This window comes from Pseudonaja textilis, chromosome 18 (assembly GCF_049901715.1).
Source record: "Pseudonaja textilis isolate UNSWEBS1 chromosome 18, rPseTex1.2, whole genome shotgun sequence".
NCBI classification, from domain to species: domain Eukaryota; kingdom Metazoa; phylum Chordata; class Lepidosauria; order Squamata; family Elapidae; genus Pseudonaja; species Pseudonaja textilis.
Window position 1 is genome coordinate 5,131,471 of NC_142007.1, and position 17,087 is coordinate 5,148,557.

At 46.2% G+C, this 17,087-nt stretch overlaps 1 protein-coding gene across 4 annotated transcripts in view; it reads left to right on the top strand.

The window, feature by feature from the left end:
• Positions 1–16,288, top strand: part of UBE4B (ubiquitination factor E4B) — a 44,733-nt gene extending 28,445 nt beyond the window's left edge. For all 4 annotated transcript variants that reach the window (XM_087915038.1, XM_087915037.1, XM_087915035.1 and 1 more), the window contains 11 exons: positions 2,012–2,111; positions 2,230–2,357; positions 2,865–2,963; positions 3,862–4,097; positions 5,445–5,571; positions 6,806–6,950; positions 7,826–7,960; positions 8,850–9,041; positions 12,291–12,465; positions 13,194–13,340; positions 14,410–16,288. In XM_087915038.1, coding sequence (XP_087771164.1) covers positions 2,012–2,111; positions 2,230–2,357; positions 2,865–2,963; positions 3,862–4,097; positions 5,445–5,571; positions 6,806–6,950; positions 7,826–7,960; positions 8,850–9,041; positions 12,291–12,465; positions 13,194–13,340; positions 14,410–14,471 — 1,546 coding nt within the window. In that variant the 3' untranslated portion in view covers positions 14,472–16,288. The remainder of the gene's footprint in view (positions 1–2,011; positions 2,112–2,229; positions 2,358–2,864; positions 2,964–3,861; positions 4,098–5,444; positions 5,572–6,805; positions 6,951–7,825; positions 7,961–8,849; positions 9,042–12,290; positions 12,466–13,193; positions 13,341–14,409) is intronic.
• Positions 16,289–17,087: the final 799 nt, after the last annotated feature.

A 17,087-nucleotide genomic window follows, 5' to 3' on the forward strand; every position in this document is an offset into this window, starting at 1 on the left:
CTCCCCAGTGTAACTGTAGACACCCCCATCCCGCCCACCTCCCTTGTTTTGCAAATAATCAAAGAGGGAATGTGATGCTTTTGGGTTTTTTTTTATTGGTAGTGCATTGTTTTAATGGCTTTATTTTAGGCCAGTTGGTTTGCGAGTCGAAAGAGCTGGCCCAAAATAAAGCCATTAAAACAATGTACCACCAACAAAAGCAAAGTCTCCAATTCCCTCTGTGATCATAAATAAAGGCGAATAAATAAAGTTTGCACAAATGCCTTTCAATTAAAACTGCACCAGGTTTTTTTTTTCCTAGATCTTTTTAAAATTGGGATTATCCTTTAAAATACAAATGAAAACAAAGATTTTAGGGAAAGGGGAAGGGGAAAAAGAGGGAAAGGAGAAGTGTAGGATGAAAGGGGAAAGGGGGAAAAAAAAGCATTGATTTCCAACTTTTTTCGGCGCAGTAAAATGTAAAATGGAATCGCAGCCTCAACTTTTTAACACCACTATTTTTCCTCCATCATTCCTTGTAGGTTTTCCTGACTGTTCTGAGATGTCTGGGTTGAGACACTTCTCTCTTTTTTTTATGGAAAATTTTAGCTTATTCAAAGAAGGTTAAAAAATTGTTGGCCCTGTGATTTCTGAGTCTAAATAGTTAGTCCTCAACTTATGTCCACAATTGAGAGTGGAATTTTTGTTGCTAAGTGAGAAATTTGCTAAGTGAGTTTTGCCCCGTTTTGTGACTTTTCTGGTCACATTTGTTAAGTGAATCACTGCAGTTGTTAAATGTAGTAACACAGTTGTTAAGTGAACCTGGCTTCCCCTTGGCAGAAGGTCACAAAAGCGGATCGCATAGCCCCAGGACATTGCGACCGTCATAAATATGAATCAGTTGCCAAGCATCTGAATCTAAACCACGTGATCACAGGGAGGCTGCAACGGTCATAAGTATGGTAAAATGGTCCTAAGTCCCTTTTTTCAGTGACGTTGTAACTTTGAACGATCCCTGAATGAACCGTGGCCAGGAGTTCAGTCCTGACCGGCTCCAAGTTGACTCAGCCTTCCATCCTTCTGAGGTGGGTAAAATGAAGACCCAGATTGTTGAGGGCAAAAGGCTGACTCTGTAAACCGCTTAGAAGGCTGTAAACCACAATGTGTCAGGGCTCCGGTGGTTACCCCCATTTAAATCATGAGTCTGTAGCAGGATTTTAAAAGCTTAAAGAAGATTTATTAGGAGTAAACATGCCCAGCGCTGCCTGCGTGTAGCTGACTCTGAGACACATCATTCCTTGTCACCTTTGACCCTGGTTTTCCTCACTCCCTGGATGTATCATAATTCATATTCTCCAATGGGACACATCCATAGCCCAGAGTCATCAATCATGTTCTCCAATTAGATATTTGCACAGCAGAAACTTTGGTGGCCTGGAAACTATCTTTGAAAACATTTATGGAATGCAGTTTTGGTTTCCAAGCTGCTGCGCTGCTCTCCCCTCCCTTTCTGTGGGCAACTCTAAAAGACCAGAGAAATATGAGTTGACAATGAACCGGTATATCAGTCTTAATGTCAGGGTTTCAGAAAACCAATAACTCTGAGGCAGGCATCTTTCTCAAAATTTCCTTTTGTTAGAGTAGTAAATTGGCACACCTGGGAAATCCTGAATCTGAAAGTTCCTTCCAATAAGTAAAAAAAATTATAAGTCCACCCCCTGCACCCCTCATTCCATCTCATGCTCCAATAACCATCCGTCCCAACTTGAGACCTCCCTTCACTCCTCACCCAGGTGCCGAAATAACATGACCTTGACTGAGAAGAAGAATGCTATTATGTTTAACCGCACACGCTCCCTGAAATTCCCCCCTCCCATCTTCCCAGGCCCAGGAATGCGGCAGCGTGGAAGCTTCTGGTGCTAATAGGGCTTCCAAAGCTGACAGCTAAGTCTTTTCCTCTTGCGGTGGTTTGAGCACCGATGCTTTGGATGGCTCAAATCCTCCCCACTCAACGCCTTCTGGGTTTCTGCAGGACCGTGGAGGATTTGAAGAACAACGAAAGCCAGTGGAAGGACTCTCCCCTAGCTACCAGGCATCGAGAGATGTTGAAGCGATGCAAAACCCAACTCAAGGTTGGTTGCTAACCATTCAGCCCTTTGCGGCACTGTCCCAGGGCGGGGGAGAGGGCCTACTTTTCGCGACTTGTTAGGTCGCGCCGCTTCATTTTTGCTCTCGCCGTGTCCTGCCCAGAAACTGGTGCGGTGCAAAGCTTGTGCAGACGCCAGCCTGTTAGACGAGAATTTTCTCCGGAGGTGCCTCAACTTTTACAGCGTGGTGATCCAGCTTTTGCTACGGATTCTTGATCCTGCCTACCCTAAGTGAGTTTGCGGGCCTACAGTCTCCCCCATCCCTTGCTGGATTGGACTGTTAGCCCAATCGGCTAAGACAGCAGCCCCCAAAACTTTTAGGTATTAGGGACCGCTTCTGTGGGGGAAAGTTTTTTTTCCGTGGACTGGAAGGGAACGTGGTTTTTTGCATGCTGCCTGCATCCCACGAATGGGGCTTCCCTTGTTTGTGCGGCCCAGTTTCTGCCGTGCTGTGGTCCGGTGCTGGTCCACAAACCACGGGTTGGGAACCCCATGAGCTAAAGTCTCTGTTGTCAGAGGGACAACATTTGGTGGTGCACCTCTGTGCTCAGATCTAAATTCTGCGCTGAAATGCACATCCAGAGGCCATTCTAATAATTTCAGAGAGCCCCTTTGAAACACAGTGAGCCCTCAAGCTTAGGATTGTGATTGAGCCTGGAATTAACGGCTGTAGCTTGTGCTGTTGATTCAGTGAGTCTTTTTCCTTAAAGAACCTCTTCTCATCTCTCCCGTCTGCAGCATAAAACTGCCTTTAAATCCAGATGTCCCGAAAGTCTTTGCAGCGATGCCTGAGTTTTATGTGGAAGATATTGCAGAATTTTTGTTTTTTATTGTACAGTAAGTAAAAAAACCCAAAACCTTCATATTTTTTGTGGGTTGAAATGTCCTTTAAGGAGAGAAACCTCGATGTTTTGGATTGAAAAGCTGCTCCGCATAGTGAGACGGGTGGGCGTATAAATGTAATTCATAAATAAAAATAAATAAAAGCAAGGAGTCTACTATCTCCTTCCTTGATCCCTAATCCTCCTTTCTTTAGATAGCTTTAACAGTTTTTAACAGGAGGTAGCTTTAACAGTTTTTGGCCGATATTGGCATCCTGTTTCTCCAGGTTGCTTCTAATCAGGTTGTTAGAGAGAGATGATAGATAGATAGATAGATAGATAGATAGATAGATAGATAGATAGATAGATAGATTTAGGTAAGTAGAGAGCACAGGGGGAAGGGAGATAATTATAGATAAGCAGACAGTAGATGATGGGAAATGATGGATGGATGGATAAATAGATTGATAGATAATAGATAGGTAAGTAGAGAGCACGGGGGGAAGGGAGATAATTATAGATAGATAGGCAGACAGTAGATGATGGAAAATGATGGACGGACGGACAGACAGACAGACAGACAGATAGATAGATAGATGTAATGGCACAGTGGTTAGAATGCAGTACTGCAGACTAATTCTGCCGACTGCCAGCAGTTCAATTCTGACCTCCCCAAGGTTGACTCAGCCTTCCGTCCTTCTGAGGTGGGTAAAATGAGAGCCCAGATTGTTGGGGGAAAGAGGCTGACTCCATCAACCGCTTGGAGAGGGCCGTAAAGCGGTATATAAGTCTTAAAGCGTGCTATTTGCTATCTTATGGGTTGGATGCCATCTCTTTCCGCTTCGGCCGTTGATCCTCGCCAAGCCTTCCTCCGTCATTCCTTTCTCCCCGCTCCCCTCTTCCCCGTTTTCCAGATACTCGCCTCAGGTACTCTACGAGCCTTGCACTCAGGAGCTGGTGACCTTCCTGGTGGTCATGCTCTGCAACCAGGACTACATCCGGAACCCTTACTTGGTGGCCAAGCTGGTGGAGGTGATGTTCATGACCAACCCAGCCGTCCAGCCGCGGACCCAGAAGTTCTTCGAAATGATCGAGAACCACCCGCTGTCCGTCAAGCTGCTGGTTCCTTCCCTGATGAAGTTTTACACAGGTTGGTGAACTGGATGGATGCGCATCAGTTGTGCCACTCGGGCAAGTGAGCCATGCACAACCACAATACAGGCCATCCTCGACTACAGCCGTTTCGTTTAGCGACCGGTCCAAGATTTGCAGGGGGGGAATGACACGATCGTTTTTCACAATTAGGACCGTTGTGCACCCCCATGGCCACGTGATCAAAATTCGGACCCTTGGCGATCGGCTCCTCCTAATGACAGTTGGCACGAGTCCCAGGATTACGTGCTCCCCTTTTGTGACCACCTCACAAGCCAAGTCGAGGGAGAATCCCCGATTCCCTTACCGACCGTGTGGATAACTCAACCACGGCAGCGGTTCAATTCACTGATGTGGCAAGGAAGGTCGTAAAACGGGGCAGGACTCACTTTAACAAATGTCTCACTTAGCAACCAAAATGTTGGGCTGTATTGCGGTCATAAGCCGAGGAGGGCCTGTATCTCCTTCTTTCTCCTTTCTCGATTGTGGTGAGTTTAAAGTGAGTGGACTTCAACTCCCTGAATTCCCCAGCCAGCAGCCTAGGAGTTGAAGCTCACCCATCTTAAAAGTTGCTAAGGTTGAGAAACACGGCTCTAAGCAAGTGAGTTCCCATGACTTGCTGACCTGCAAGCCAACCTGGCCTCATCTTGGCTTAGTGTGTTGTGTGAAGGTGGCCGCTCTTTCTTGTTTAATAGAGTAGAATAGAAAATAGACTGGAATGGAATGGAATGGAATAGAATAGAACAACAGAACAGAACAGAACAGAATTCTTTATTGGCCAAGTGTGATTGGACACACAAGGAATTTGTCTTGGTGCAAATGCTCTCTGTATACATAAAAGAAAAGATACATTCGTCAGGAGTCAAGAATCATCAGGTACAACCCTTAATGATAGTCAAAAGGCACAATAAGCAATCAAATCATACTAGGAAACAGTCAATATAAATCGTAAGGATACAAGTGACAAAGTTAGTCATACAGTCACAGGTGGGAGGGAATGGCTGATAAGGAGTGATGAGAAGATGAATAGTAATAGTAGTGCAGACTTTGTAAATAGTTGGACAGTGTTGAGGGAATTATTTGTTTAGCAGAGTGATGGCGTTGGGGAAAAACTGTCCTTGTGTCTAGTTGTTCTGGTGTGCAGTGCTCTATAGTTTTGTTCTGAGGGTAAAAATTGAAACACTTTATGTCCGGGATGTGAGGGGTCCGTAGATACTTTCACAGCCTTCTTTTTAACTCATGCAGGATACAGGTCCTTGACTGAAAGCAGGTTGGTAGCAATTGTGTTTTAACCTGGCATCCTCGTGGTGCATGGAGACTGCAACTCTTCTCATTCTCCCCTCAGACGTGGAGCACACCGGGGCCACCAGCGAATTCTACGACAAATTTACAATCCGCTATCACATCAGCACCATCTTCAAAAGCTTGTGGCAGAACATAGCTCACCACGGGACCTTCATGGAAGAGTTCAAGTGAGTGTAATGCTGACATGTAAGCTTGTTCTTGGATTGGACAGGCCACTGGTCATGGAAGAGACCCTGGATGGACACCACATATCTGAGCTGTGGATGTACTGTATCTCTTAAGGAAGGACCAATAATTTTTAAACTGATGCAGTGGAAAAGTCAATATAAGATTGTTTTATAGCGATTGTACCAGACAAAGTTGGGTTGTTTTGGGTTTGTTTGTTTTTTTGGCATCCTAAGTGGCGCAGTGGTTAGAATGCAGTAGTTCAGGCTACTTCTGCTGACTTGACGGCTGCCTGCAATTTGGCAGTTCAAATCCCACCAGGCTCAACGTTGACTCAGCCTTCCATCGTTCCGAGGTGGGTAAAACGAGGACCCCAAATCGTTCGGGGGGCAATATGCTGACTGTCAACTCATAAAATATTTCTATGATCGTTTTAGAATTGCCAACAGAAAGGGAGGGGAAGAAAGGGATTTGAAAGAGCAGTGCGGCAGCTCGGAAATCAAAAGTGCATTCCATACATAGTTTTTCTGAGATAGTAACTGGGTGACTGAAGTTTCTGCCGTGGAAAATTGTAACTGGAGAACATGGTTGATGACTCTTGGCTATGGATGTGTCCCATTGGAGAATACGAATTATGATACACCCAGGGGATCTGGGGGGAAAACCAGGGTCAAGGATGACAATGAATGGTGTGTCTCAGAGTCAGCTACACCCAGGCAATGCCGGACATGTTAACTCCCAATAAATCCTTTTGAAGTTTTGGAAGTTTGGCTCGAGACTCACGATTTAATTGGGGGGAACTGCCGGAATCCTGACAACCGGTTGACTCTGTCAACCGCTTAAAGAGGGCTGTAAAGCACTGTGAAGCAGTATACAAGTGCTAAGTGCTATTGCTACAAGAGCCATGGTGGTGCAGCCCAACCACCTGGGTCCTCCTTTTGCCCACCTTGGAAGGATGGAAGGCCTAGCCAACCTTGAGGCAGCGAGGATTGAACTGCTGGCGGTCGGCAGAGTTAGCCATTCTGCTAAGTCTTGCATACTATTGCTATTGCTAAGCATTTTCCCAGCAGGATGGGAGTTGCGGGAGGCAAAACTGGATGCCAGGGAATTTCTTACTGCTCAGCAGGGATTGGAGGCCACGTTTCCCAGATCGATCTCACCATCACCACCATCTTCTTAGAGCTAAGAAATCCACCCAATTGTCTTTTCCCCCACCCCGCCCCTTCTCCTTTCCAGCTCCGGCAAGCAGTTTGTTCGCTATATCAATATGCTGATCAACGACACGACGTTCTTGCTGGACGAGAGTTTAGAGTCCCTCAAGCGCATCCACGAAGTGCAGGAGGAGATGAAGAACAAGGAGCAGTGGGATCTTCTCCCCAGGGTGAGCCACGGGGTCTCGGGGTTTTAGTGGTCCCCGGCTGGGGAATGCTCGGAGTGGAAGGCCACGGGGTTGAAAAGTGGCCTGGATGGAGAAACGCCAACCTAGTTCAAGTTCTCTGCTTCCAAGAAACTGGCCAGACGTGCTAGAATACCAATTAGAGGGTTGGGAGGAAATGATAGGTAGTCCTCGGCTTAATCATCATTCATTTAGTGACCATTGGAACAGCACTGAAAAAAGTGACTAGTGATCCAGTTTTCACATGACCGTTGCAGCATCCGCAATTCGAAAGCATGAATAGAATAGAAATAGAAATAATAGAAGAGAATAGAATTGAAATAGAATTGAAATATAAATAGAATAGAATTAGAATAGAATAGAAATAGAATAGAAATAGAAATTAGAATAGAATAGAATAGAATAGAATTAGAATTAGAATTAGAATTAGAATTAGAAATTAAAATAGAATAGAATAGAATAGAATAGAAATAATAGAATTTAAATAGAATTAGAATAGAATTAGAATAGAATTAGAATAGAATTAGAATAGAATAGAATAACAGAGTTGGAAGGGACCTTGAAGGTCTTCTAGTCCAACCCCCTGCTTAGGCAGGAAACCCTGTACCATTTCAGACAAATGGCTATCCAATCTCTTGTTAAAAACTTCCACTGTTGGAGAATTTACAACCTCGACGCCATTTGCTCCACTGATTAATTGTTCTAACTGCCAGGAAGTTTCTACCTCAGTTGTACGTTCTTAGTTCAATTCTTCCTTATGGCCCGACCCTCGCAGCCGTACCTTGTTACCGGGTGGCTTACAGGTTATGATGATCACACAGGTTATAACTCTTTCCCTCTGTGGCTGTTCTCCTTCCTAGGATCAGCAACAAGCTCGGCAATCTCAGCTGGCCCAGGACGAGAGGGTCTCGCGCTCCTACCTGGCTCTGGCCACAGAAACTGTTGACATGTTTCACATCCTCACCAAACAAGTCCAGAAACCTTTCCTCAGGCCCGTGAGTATCAGGATTTGCTCCCAGATAATCTCCTGTGATGTCGTAGCCTTGGGGTTCTGAGCCCCCCAGCTCTTCTGGATCCCAGGCCAGGCATTTTTGACATGGGGAGAACTCTTCCGGGAGTTGCTTCTGGTTGTGGCCCTCGGATCGAGACCGTGGCGGGACTCAGCGGGCAAAGGACGGGGATGGGTTCGTGTGGCTGGTGTTATGGCCCGCCGGCGGCTGGTGGAGCTGGCAGCAGAGTTGGACAGTAGCTTGGAGGTTGGGAAGGAACCTGGGCCGGTTGTGGAGGCTGAGGAAGGGCCGGAGGCGGGCTCTGCATCAGAGGCAGGGATGCAGCCAGGGCAGACTGGCAGTCAGCAGCAGCCTTCGGGTTCGGACAGCAGCGAGGCGGGGGAGCTTCTGGAACCGGTTCCCAGCCTGCGCATGTGCAGGGCTACCAGAAGACCAGAACAATTGTGAGAGCAGGGTCGACTCAGGAGTAAGGACACACCTCGGAGATGATTGGCCCCTCCCATAGGACATCAAAGAGGAGCGAATGGGATGTGAGCTTTTGCAGGAAGCAATTAATCTGTCAGGTCGGTCCAAGCTTTGAAAAGTTATTTTTGACTCTGTCAAGTTTGGCCTTGCCCTGCACTTGGCAGTGAGTTCTCTGGAAGTGTGATAGATAAGGTGGGTGTTTTATCAACATTCCCCTGAAAGACTGTTTGCGAAGCCTGGCCGGCTGGGAATGAACATAATTCACAGCCGTGGAAATAAAAAGAGGTTGTGCCAGGACTAAGGTGGTGTTTTATGCTTTCTAAGGAAGCCTAGGTCAGAACAGTTGTCTCCTGGCCTGTTGTGTTGCTGCTTTTTCCCCATACCTACGCGCTGCGATTTCCCGTTTCAGGAGCTTGGGCCACGGCTGGCTGCAATGCTGAACTTCAACCTTCAGCAGCTGTGTGGGCCTAAATGCCGCGACCTGAAAGTCGAAAACCCCGAGAAGTACGGCTTTGAACCAAAGAAGCTTCTGGATCAACTGACGGACATCTACTTGCAGCTCGATTGCGCCCGTTTTGCAAAAGCGATCGCGGACGACCAGGTGAGAGTGGCGGGAAGGTAAAAAGTGTAAAGACACTTTTACGATCTGGGTGGAGCTTCTTCCTCGTCTCTAAAAGTTTTGGAACTTGGAGAGTGGGCAGGATTCATGAAACCCTTTGCCGAAACTCAAAAAGGTTTCCGTAATATGCAGTCCTCGTTTTGTGACCATTTGCAATCGTAATGAAAAAATAATAATAACTTTATGATCAGTCCTCCCCTTTACGATCTTCGTAGGTCTGTAAATCAAAGGAAAGCTGAAGTTTGATCATGAGCGCAGTTGCGGTTTCACTTGATGGCCTCACTTAACGATCAAGTTGCCAGTCCCAATTGTGGTTGCTAATTGGGACAAAAGGTGTTGAAAACCCACCCAAGCCCTTTAGGCAGCTGAGCCAAAATCCTCTGGAGGATTAAAATTTGAAGCGAAACGAAATGATCAGCTTAGCTCTTTAGGACGGTGCTAAAATCCCTGGATCCTGGCTTGTTTTAAAATACCCTTTTCAGCTCTGTGATTTAACAATCCGAGCACAGGGCCCTGAGGAAGAATAGTTTGGGGTTCGCTGAATCATTCCACGTGGGAAAACGATATAGCGGTTTCCCCAAAGGTGCCTTTTTTTTTTTTCCCAAGAGGCCACTGGACTTTTTGGTTTCTCTTTGAAGATGTTTCACTTCTCCTCCAAGAAGCTTCTTCGGCTCTGACTTGGATGGTGGGGAATAATGGAAGGATTTATACTCCTTGCAGACAGAGCTGGTCATTTGCATCCTTTTTAGAGAGCCGTTGAGGCCACTTGGAAGTTTATCTGCGTTCACCCTGAGGGAACCCTTCCTTTCCCCACCATCCAGTCATAGCTGAAGAAGCTTCTTTTAATGAGAAGCGAAACCTCCTCAAAGAAAAACAAAGTCCAGCGGCCTCTTGAAAAAGCACCTTTGAGACAACCATGACCTGAAGGACTGAGAATCTCCACAGACGGATAATAGCTGTTCCCATTTTCCAGCCTGAGGTGGTTTTCTTCTGCAATCATAACTTTTTCTCCAGGTTCCCCCACCTAATTACGGTCTTTTAGATATTATTGGTTTTGGACTGTGTGCGTGTTCTGAAATCAGCTTTAACTAACTAAATCAGTTAGTTAATACTTTTTAACTAAATCAGTCCTTCAAGAGTGTGTGCGATTCCGTTAAAAACTCCTCTCAAGTTTTTTGGGGGCCGGGCAGTTAGGTGTGGCTGGTACTTCATGAATATCCCACCCCAGATTCCTGCTTCTTTTCCTTGACTGGGGGGTGGATATGGGTGACCCTGTGCCGTACTCCATTGGTTATCACGGGATGTCTTTCGAAGAAGCCCAGGAGGGAAATATAATGTATTCCATTATTTGAGGGGCTGCCACAAAGAAGAGGGGGTCGACTTGTTTTCCAGAGCACCAGAGAGCAGGCCAAGAAACTTTTATCCAGGAAAGAAGCAACCTAGAATTGAGGACAATTAACCAGTGGAACTGCTTGCCTTCAGAAATCGTGGCTGCTCCATCACTGGAGGTTTTTAACAAGAGATTGGACAGTCACTTGTCTGAAATGGTAGAGAGTCTCTTTGTGCAGCGGGTTGGACTAGAAGACCTCCAAGGTCCCTTCCAACTCTCCTCTGATTGGATTGGAAACCATCCAATAATCGTGAAGAATCTCAAAGAACTCCCTCTTTTTTTTTTTCACTTCCTCCTGCGGGGCTTTGATTCACTGCACTGCAGATAAATCTGGATCACTTTTGGAAGATGTGATGGAGCCGAGAGCAGTCATGGGGCAGCTCAGGTTGATTTATTCCTTCCGTCAGCCGATATTAGAAGAGCAAATGAACTGAAGGTTGAATCCCTTTGGTTTCCTGAAACCTGGGTGGCGTGGATGTTTTGGCCACAGCATCTTCAAAAGCTGGCCAGGATTTTTCCCTTCCTCCTCCCGGTGGCTGGTGGATTTGCTGGATGCATTACAATTTAAGTGGGGCCCTTTCTGCAGCAATGCTGCATTTAGCTGGCCAGCTCCCAGCAAATTCTGACTTCGCCCTCCTGCAGACTGACCTAAGAAGAGAGCCAAAGATGATTCGGATAGTTTTGTCTACAGAAGAGCCGTCTGTGGAGTTAACTCCTTACAGGGAAGTCAGAATTGCTCAAACCAAGCTGTCTTTTTTTTTTTTTTTTGAGAGGGATGGACTCTTTTTAACTGAATTCCTCCTGGCTGGCAGTTCTGCTACCAATAAATCTCCTTTAGCTGGTGTGTTTTTTTGTAGAATCCTAGAGAGATCTCTCTCTAGCGTGTGCTGAAATGCTGGCAAACAACTATGCCCTTCGTCCTGGGTGGGAGCACACAACTCCCCTCGGAAACAGCACATTCCTGGCCCTCAGGTTGATGCTGAATTATCAGAAACTAGAGTTGTTGCATGACGATTACACCAGTGAACATCCCCTTTGCATTCTCTCCAGACAGCAAATTAAACAAGAATGAAGTGGTTTACTTCAGCGGGGTAAAATAATCAAATCGGATGAGTGCCCTCAAGGCAGTGTGTCTTTCTGACTGTTCAGTATGGTCAAGAGTTCAGGTTTGTGGTTAGAAAGCAAGACAGCATCCAAAATTTAAAAAAAGGATCTGTTCTAGAATTGGCCTGCTTCTGAAAAAGCATCCCTGGATGAATTGCAGAGAAGTAAACCATTTTCAAGATCAACATAGCCAGTCAGTTAGGCTTGATACAGATATATTTAGTCAACTTAAAACAGCTAAATTTAACTAAAACCATTTTGATTTCCCTGGAACCAGATTTTTTTTTTTAAGAACAGTGTTTATATTTTATTGTATGTATTTGTAAACATTGTGCTAATTGTGTATGGTTTTCTCCTCAGTAGTTGCTCAATGAGGGGATTGATTTCTACTTGATGGTTCGTCTGGGGTTAATCCCTGTTTATCTGGATGCTGGCTGTTGGAAAGGAGCTGTTCCAAACTTTTGGTTTCCTTCTTAGCTTTTTTTAACTACCTCTTTGGAGCCGTGTGTAAATGTGGTTTATCTCATTGTGTCTGTTGATGGTGAATTGTCTGAATGCCAAATTTCCAGGAGTTTTTGGATTTAGCTTAGTCTAGGACACTCACAGTTTCCCCTGTTGAAACCGTGGTTGAGTCTGTCCGTCATTGGGAGATTGAGTTGTCATCCTGCCTTCTGACGACTGAGTTGGTGTCCCATTGTTTGGCGGGCCTTCACGAGCCTTTGTGGTTGGCTTTGCAGAGGTCTTACAGCAAGGAGCTCTTTGAGGAGGTGATTTCGAAGATGAGGAAAGCCGGCATCAAGTCGACCATAGCGATAGAAAAATTCAAGCTGCTCGCAGAGAAAGTGGACGAAATCGTTGCCAAGAACGCCCGCGCCGAAATTGACTACAGTGACGCTCCGGATGAGTTCCGAGGTAAGTCGTGTCTTTGTCAGGATATAGTGATTGTCAACTCAAAAATATTTCCCTGGGTTTTTTTTAGAGTTGTCAGCAGAAAGGGAGTGGGGGAAAGCAGTGCATTCCTTAAATGCTTTCATAGATAATTGCTAGGCGGCCAAAGCTTCTGGCACGCAAGATTATTACTGGAGAGTACGATTGATGACTCTTGGCTATGGATGTGTCCCATTGGAGAATATACATCCAGGGGGTGGGGGGAAGACCAGGGTCAAGGGTGAAATGAATGCTGTGTCTCAGAGTCGGCTGCACCCAGGTGGCACTGGCAGGTTCACCCCTAATAAATGATTTTTTAAAACTTTGAGAGATGTGGCTGGAGACTCGTGATTTGAATAGGGGTGGATGCCGGGGCCCTGACAGCGATCTCATTTCCAATGTATAAAAGAAGGCAGTGTAATTTTTAACCAGTTGTTTAAATCAGCTCCCCCCAACCTTTGGGGCACCAGGAACAGGTTCCATGGAGAGAGTTTTTACCACGGATTGGAGGGGATGTGATTTTGTGTGCTTCCTGCATCCTGCGGATGGACCTTGTTTACGCAGCCCGGTTTCTGGTATGCTGTAGCCCGGTGCCGGTCCACGAATCTGGTCTGGGGATCCTTGATTTAAACCCTGTGTGGGTGTGGCCCGGTTTATTTGTTGAGCTTCTTGACCTTTAAAACACAGTTGACCCATTGATTCTATCCCCTCAGATCCGCTCATGGATACCTTGATGAGCGACCCAGTCCGGTTGCCATCGGGAACCATCATGGATCGCTCCGTCATTCTGCGGCACCTTCTCAACTCTTCCACGGATCCCTTCAATCGCCAGACACTAACAGAAAATATGCTGGAGCCAGGTAATTGGGGGAGAATGGGGTTTTCAAACCCATAGTGCAATTTTGAAATCTTTTCACACCTTGGGGTATTCATCAAGCTTGTTTCCCCTCATGGAGCCCTCTCATGAACCAGCTTGATTACGTCACCAGCGCATGGGGGAGTGGTGTATGTGAATCTTTCCTCTCCCAGCACTGTGGTTTTTTTAATTCGTTCTTGGGAGCTTAAGGGTTCTGTTTGCTTGTGTTGTGGACTATTGGCTACCGGCTCCTCCAGCTGCCGAATCAGAGGGGGAGGAGGAGGTGTGGGAGTCAGGATCAGCATCAGCGCGACCTGGGAGCTCCGAGGGGGAAGAGGGAACGCAGCTGACAGAGAGAGAGGCGGAGCCTAGGCCATCCGTCAGCCCTCAGGGGGAGAGTCAACAGCCCCCAAGCCTGGAGGTGGCTGATGAGGAAGAGGAGGAACAGCTGGGTCCAGTGCCTGACGGGCGGACGCGCAGAAGGCAGAGGAGAGGAGAGCAGTGGAGATCTATGGGCTGGTCCTTGAGACGGAAGAGCCATTGCTGCTAGCGAAGCCCCACCCTAAGAGCTTCAAGGGGGAAGGGGGAATGCAGCTGGCAGAGAGCGAGACAGAGGCGGAGCCTGGGCCATCCGTCAGCCCTTAGATGGAGAGTCAATAACCCCCAGGTCCGGAGGTGGCTGATGAGGAAGAGGAGGAGGAACAGCCGGGCCCAGTGCCTGATGTGTGGATACGCAGAAGGCAGAGGAGAGGAGAGCAGTGGAAATCTATGGGCCGGTCCTTGGGACTGCTAGCGAAGCCCCACCCTAGTTCTGGGGATAAAAAGGCAGGGGGCAGAGATGAATAAGTGTAGCAGACAACTATTCCTCTTCCGGCTGGCTGGACTTGTTAGCCTGCAAGAGAAACGTTTTTGCCGGGGCTGCCGGTGTTCCTAATATAGGAATCTTTTGAGTTCACCTCAGAGCGTTTGTCGTGTTTGGGGATCTGGGTCGGAACAGCTTGTTCCAAAGAAACCCCATTGATCTCTAACACCCCCTTACCTCAAACCCCCCCCCCCATTTTTTTTTTTTTTAGTGCCTGAGCTGAAAGAGCAAATCCAAGCTTGGATGAGGGACAAGCAGCACCCAGATCACTGAGGCGACACCACCCCGGCAGCGCACGCCGAGGTCAACTGTGGAGAGCAAAGGCAGCGGATCAAGGCAAGGGGAATTGCCGAAACCATGTTGGAGCTGAGTTGGGGACTCACGCAGTGCCTGCCGCTGCCGCTGCTACCACAAGAGGACCGTTGGGACCTCCTGGGCGAGGCGAAAAGGGGAGAGAGAGAGGCGCCACACCGCCAAAACGCAGCTTAACTCTTGTACATAACTTTTAAGCGATACATCGGCAGTCGATAGCATTGTGGGTTGGGATTCAGTTAGCAAGTTCCCTCTTTTATTTTGTTGTTGTTGTTGTTCTGAGAAACGAAACTCCCCCATTTCATCGTTTGTGGGGGGGTGGGGTGGGGTTTCATCCATGGCCGAATTCAGTTTAGCCAACGACGCGGATCGGGTCGGCACAGCCTTCGGTGTGTGTGTGTGCGTGTGCGTGCGCGTGCGTGCGTGTTTTTCTTTTCTTTTTTTTTTTTTTTTAAACCAATATATTGCCAGATCTCCGTTAATTTGATAGTGGTTGGGACTTTGAACATTTTGCTGCTAAAGGTTAAACAAAAAACAAAAAAACCCACCCACCCCCACAAACCCTTTCATTTTCTCTTGTCGCCTCTGCCTGCACGATCCCGGTTTTCTGTTTATTTTTTATCGTTTCTCCTTAATGTGAAGAAAAACCTTTCCTGTCTATGGAAAAGATGACCCCTTTATGTCGTAAGGTGTCAGACATCATTTTGAAAAAAACCAAAAAAAAAACACGTGCCCGCGAGGATTATTGAAAAGGGGAGAGGAAGGGGAAGGGGGTCATATTTTCCTATAAGAAAGCTCTTTATTATTATTGTTATTTTTATTATTATTATTATTTAATTTGGTTAAGCCGCCCCCCCACCCCAAGAAAAGGCATTCACGATCCAAGTAGCAAATTTTATTCTCCCGCCTCCCCCTTTGTGTCGGCACGTTGAAATGTCACGATGTTTGACGTGTTCCTTTAATGTTTCGAGGAGAGATTTCATTCCCTATGTTGTTGTTGTTATAATTTTTTTTTTTTTAGGTTGGTTTTTCTTCAGAGCCTTGTATTATAGGTCGGAACAGCTGCCGCAAAAGGAATTGGAGTTGAATACGTAGAGATGGGGTGGGGTTTCATTGACTTATATATATGGTATTCAGCTTTGTTCGGGTATTTTCCCTCGTCATTGTAGTTGTGCTTTAAAAGCTACAACTTTAAAAGCACAACTACAATGACGTGGGAAGATACCCGAACAAAGCTGAATACCATACATGTAAGTACCCGCGAAAACTTAAGAAAACATATCTATATCTATATATATATCTTTTAAAGCCAGAGATCTTACAAGGTAAACGGTAATGATTCTCTGTCTTTTAAAAGATGGTTTCTTGGGGAAGTGAGGGTTCAGGGTGTGTGTGGAAAGCAGATTGATTTATTCTCAGCGCCTCCGAGTCAAAGCCGACAGATCCATTTTTATGTTGCATACCAGTTTTATATCCATGGCTTGGCCTTACCAAAGCAAAAAGGGTGCAGAAAAAAAAAATGTAGACTTGCTTTTTTTAAAAAAAGAAACTATATAAAAAAGATGAAACATTTTTGTATGACTGCCCTCTGCTTAAAAGATACTTGAATGTCCTTTTTGAAAAGGACTTGAAACCACAGTGTTTTAAAAACAAAAACGAAACTAATTAAGCCTGAAAAGAAAATGTTTTTTTTTCTTTTTTCCTTTTCTGCTGACAGTTTCCTCTGTTCAGTTCCTAATTCTTGAAGAACAATAAATGGTGATACACATTCACAAAAACCTTTTCTCTCTCCCCCCCGGCCCCCGTGGCTCCTTTATGTATTTTGGGTGAGCTTCTTTAAATCAAAATTACAAATATTTTGTACAAAGGACATGATTTTCATCCAAGGATTGGGTTTGCTTGCTTGGAGTGCTGTGGCGGCCTAGAGGTGGAGCTCTCGCCTCACAATCAGGAAGCTGTGAGTTTGATCCTAGGTAGATTTCTCTCTCACTGGGCACAGAATATATCTGCAGAACAAAACTCCGCACTGGGGACAGGAAGGGCATCCGGCCAGTAAATACACTGCTAGCTTCATTCAGTTGCTGGGATTCCACCCCGCGAGGGATTATGAGGTCGCTAAAAGAAGGTGATGATTTGGTTCCTTGCTTATTATGGGGTGGGGGTGGGGTCTCAGTTTTTAAATGAGACACACCTACTGTAGCTATTGCTGCTTATTCAGGGGGAAAGTAATCAAACAAATCGGTGTTTATCGGCAATAAATCGAGAGTTGTGGCTTGTCATTAAATAGCAACTGGTTCTAAATATTTCATCTCTTAGATCAGGGGTCCCCAACTCCCAAGCAGTGGCCACTACCAGGCCACAGCCTATTCAGAACAATGCATGAGTGCAAATTTGCATGCGTGCAAATCTCTTGTGCGAGCAGCAACTATTTGCCCTTGCACACGGAACTTCCTTCCTGTGACCAGCAGCCATTTTGCACACACACACATGCCACTCACACAAATGGATGGCATGCCCTGCCTACCACTCAGGAGAAACTATTCACACACACACACACACACACACACACACACACAC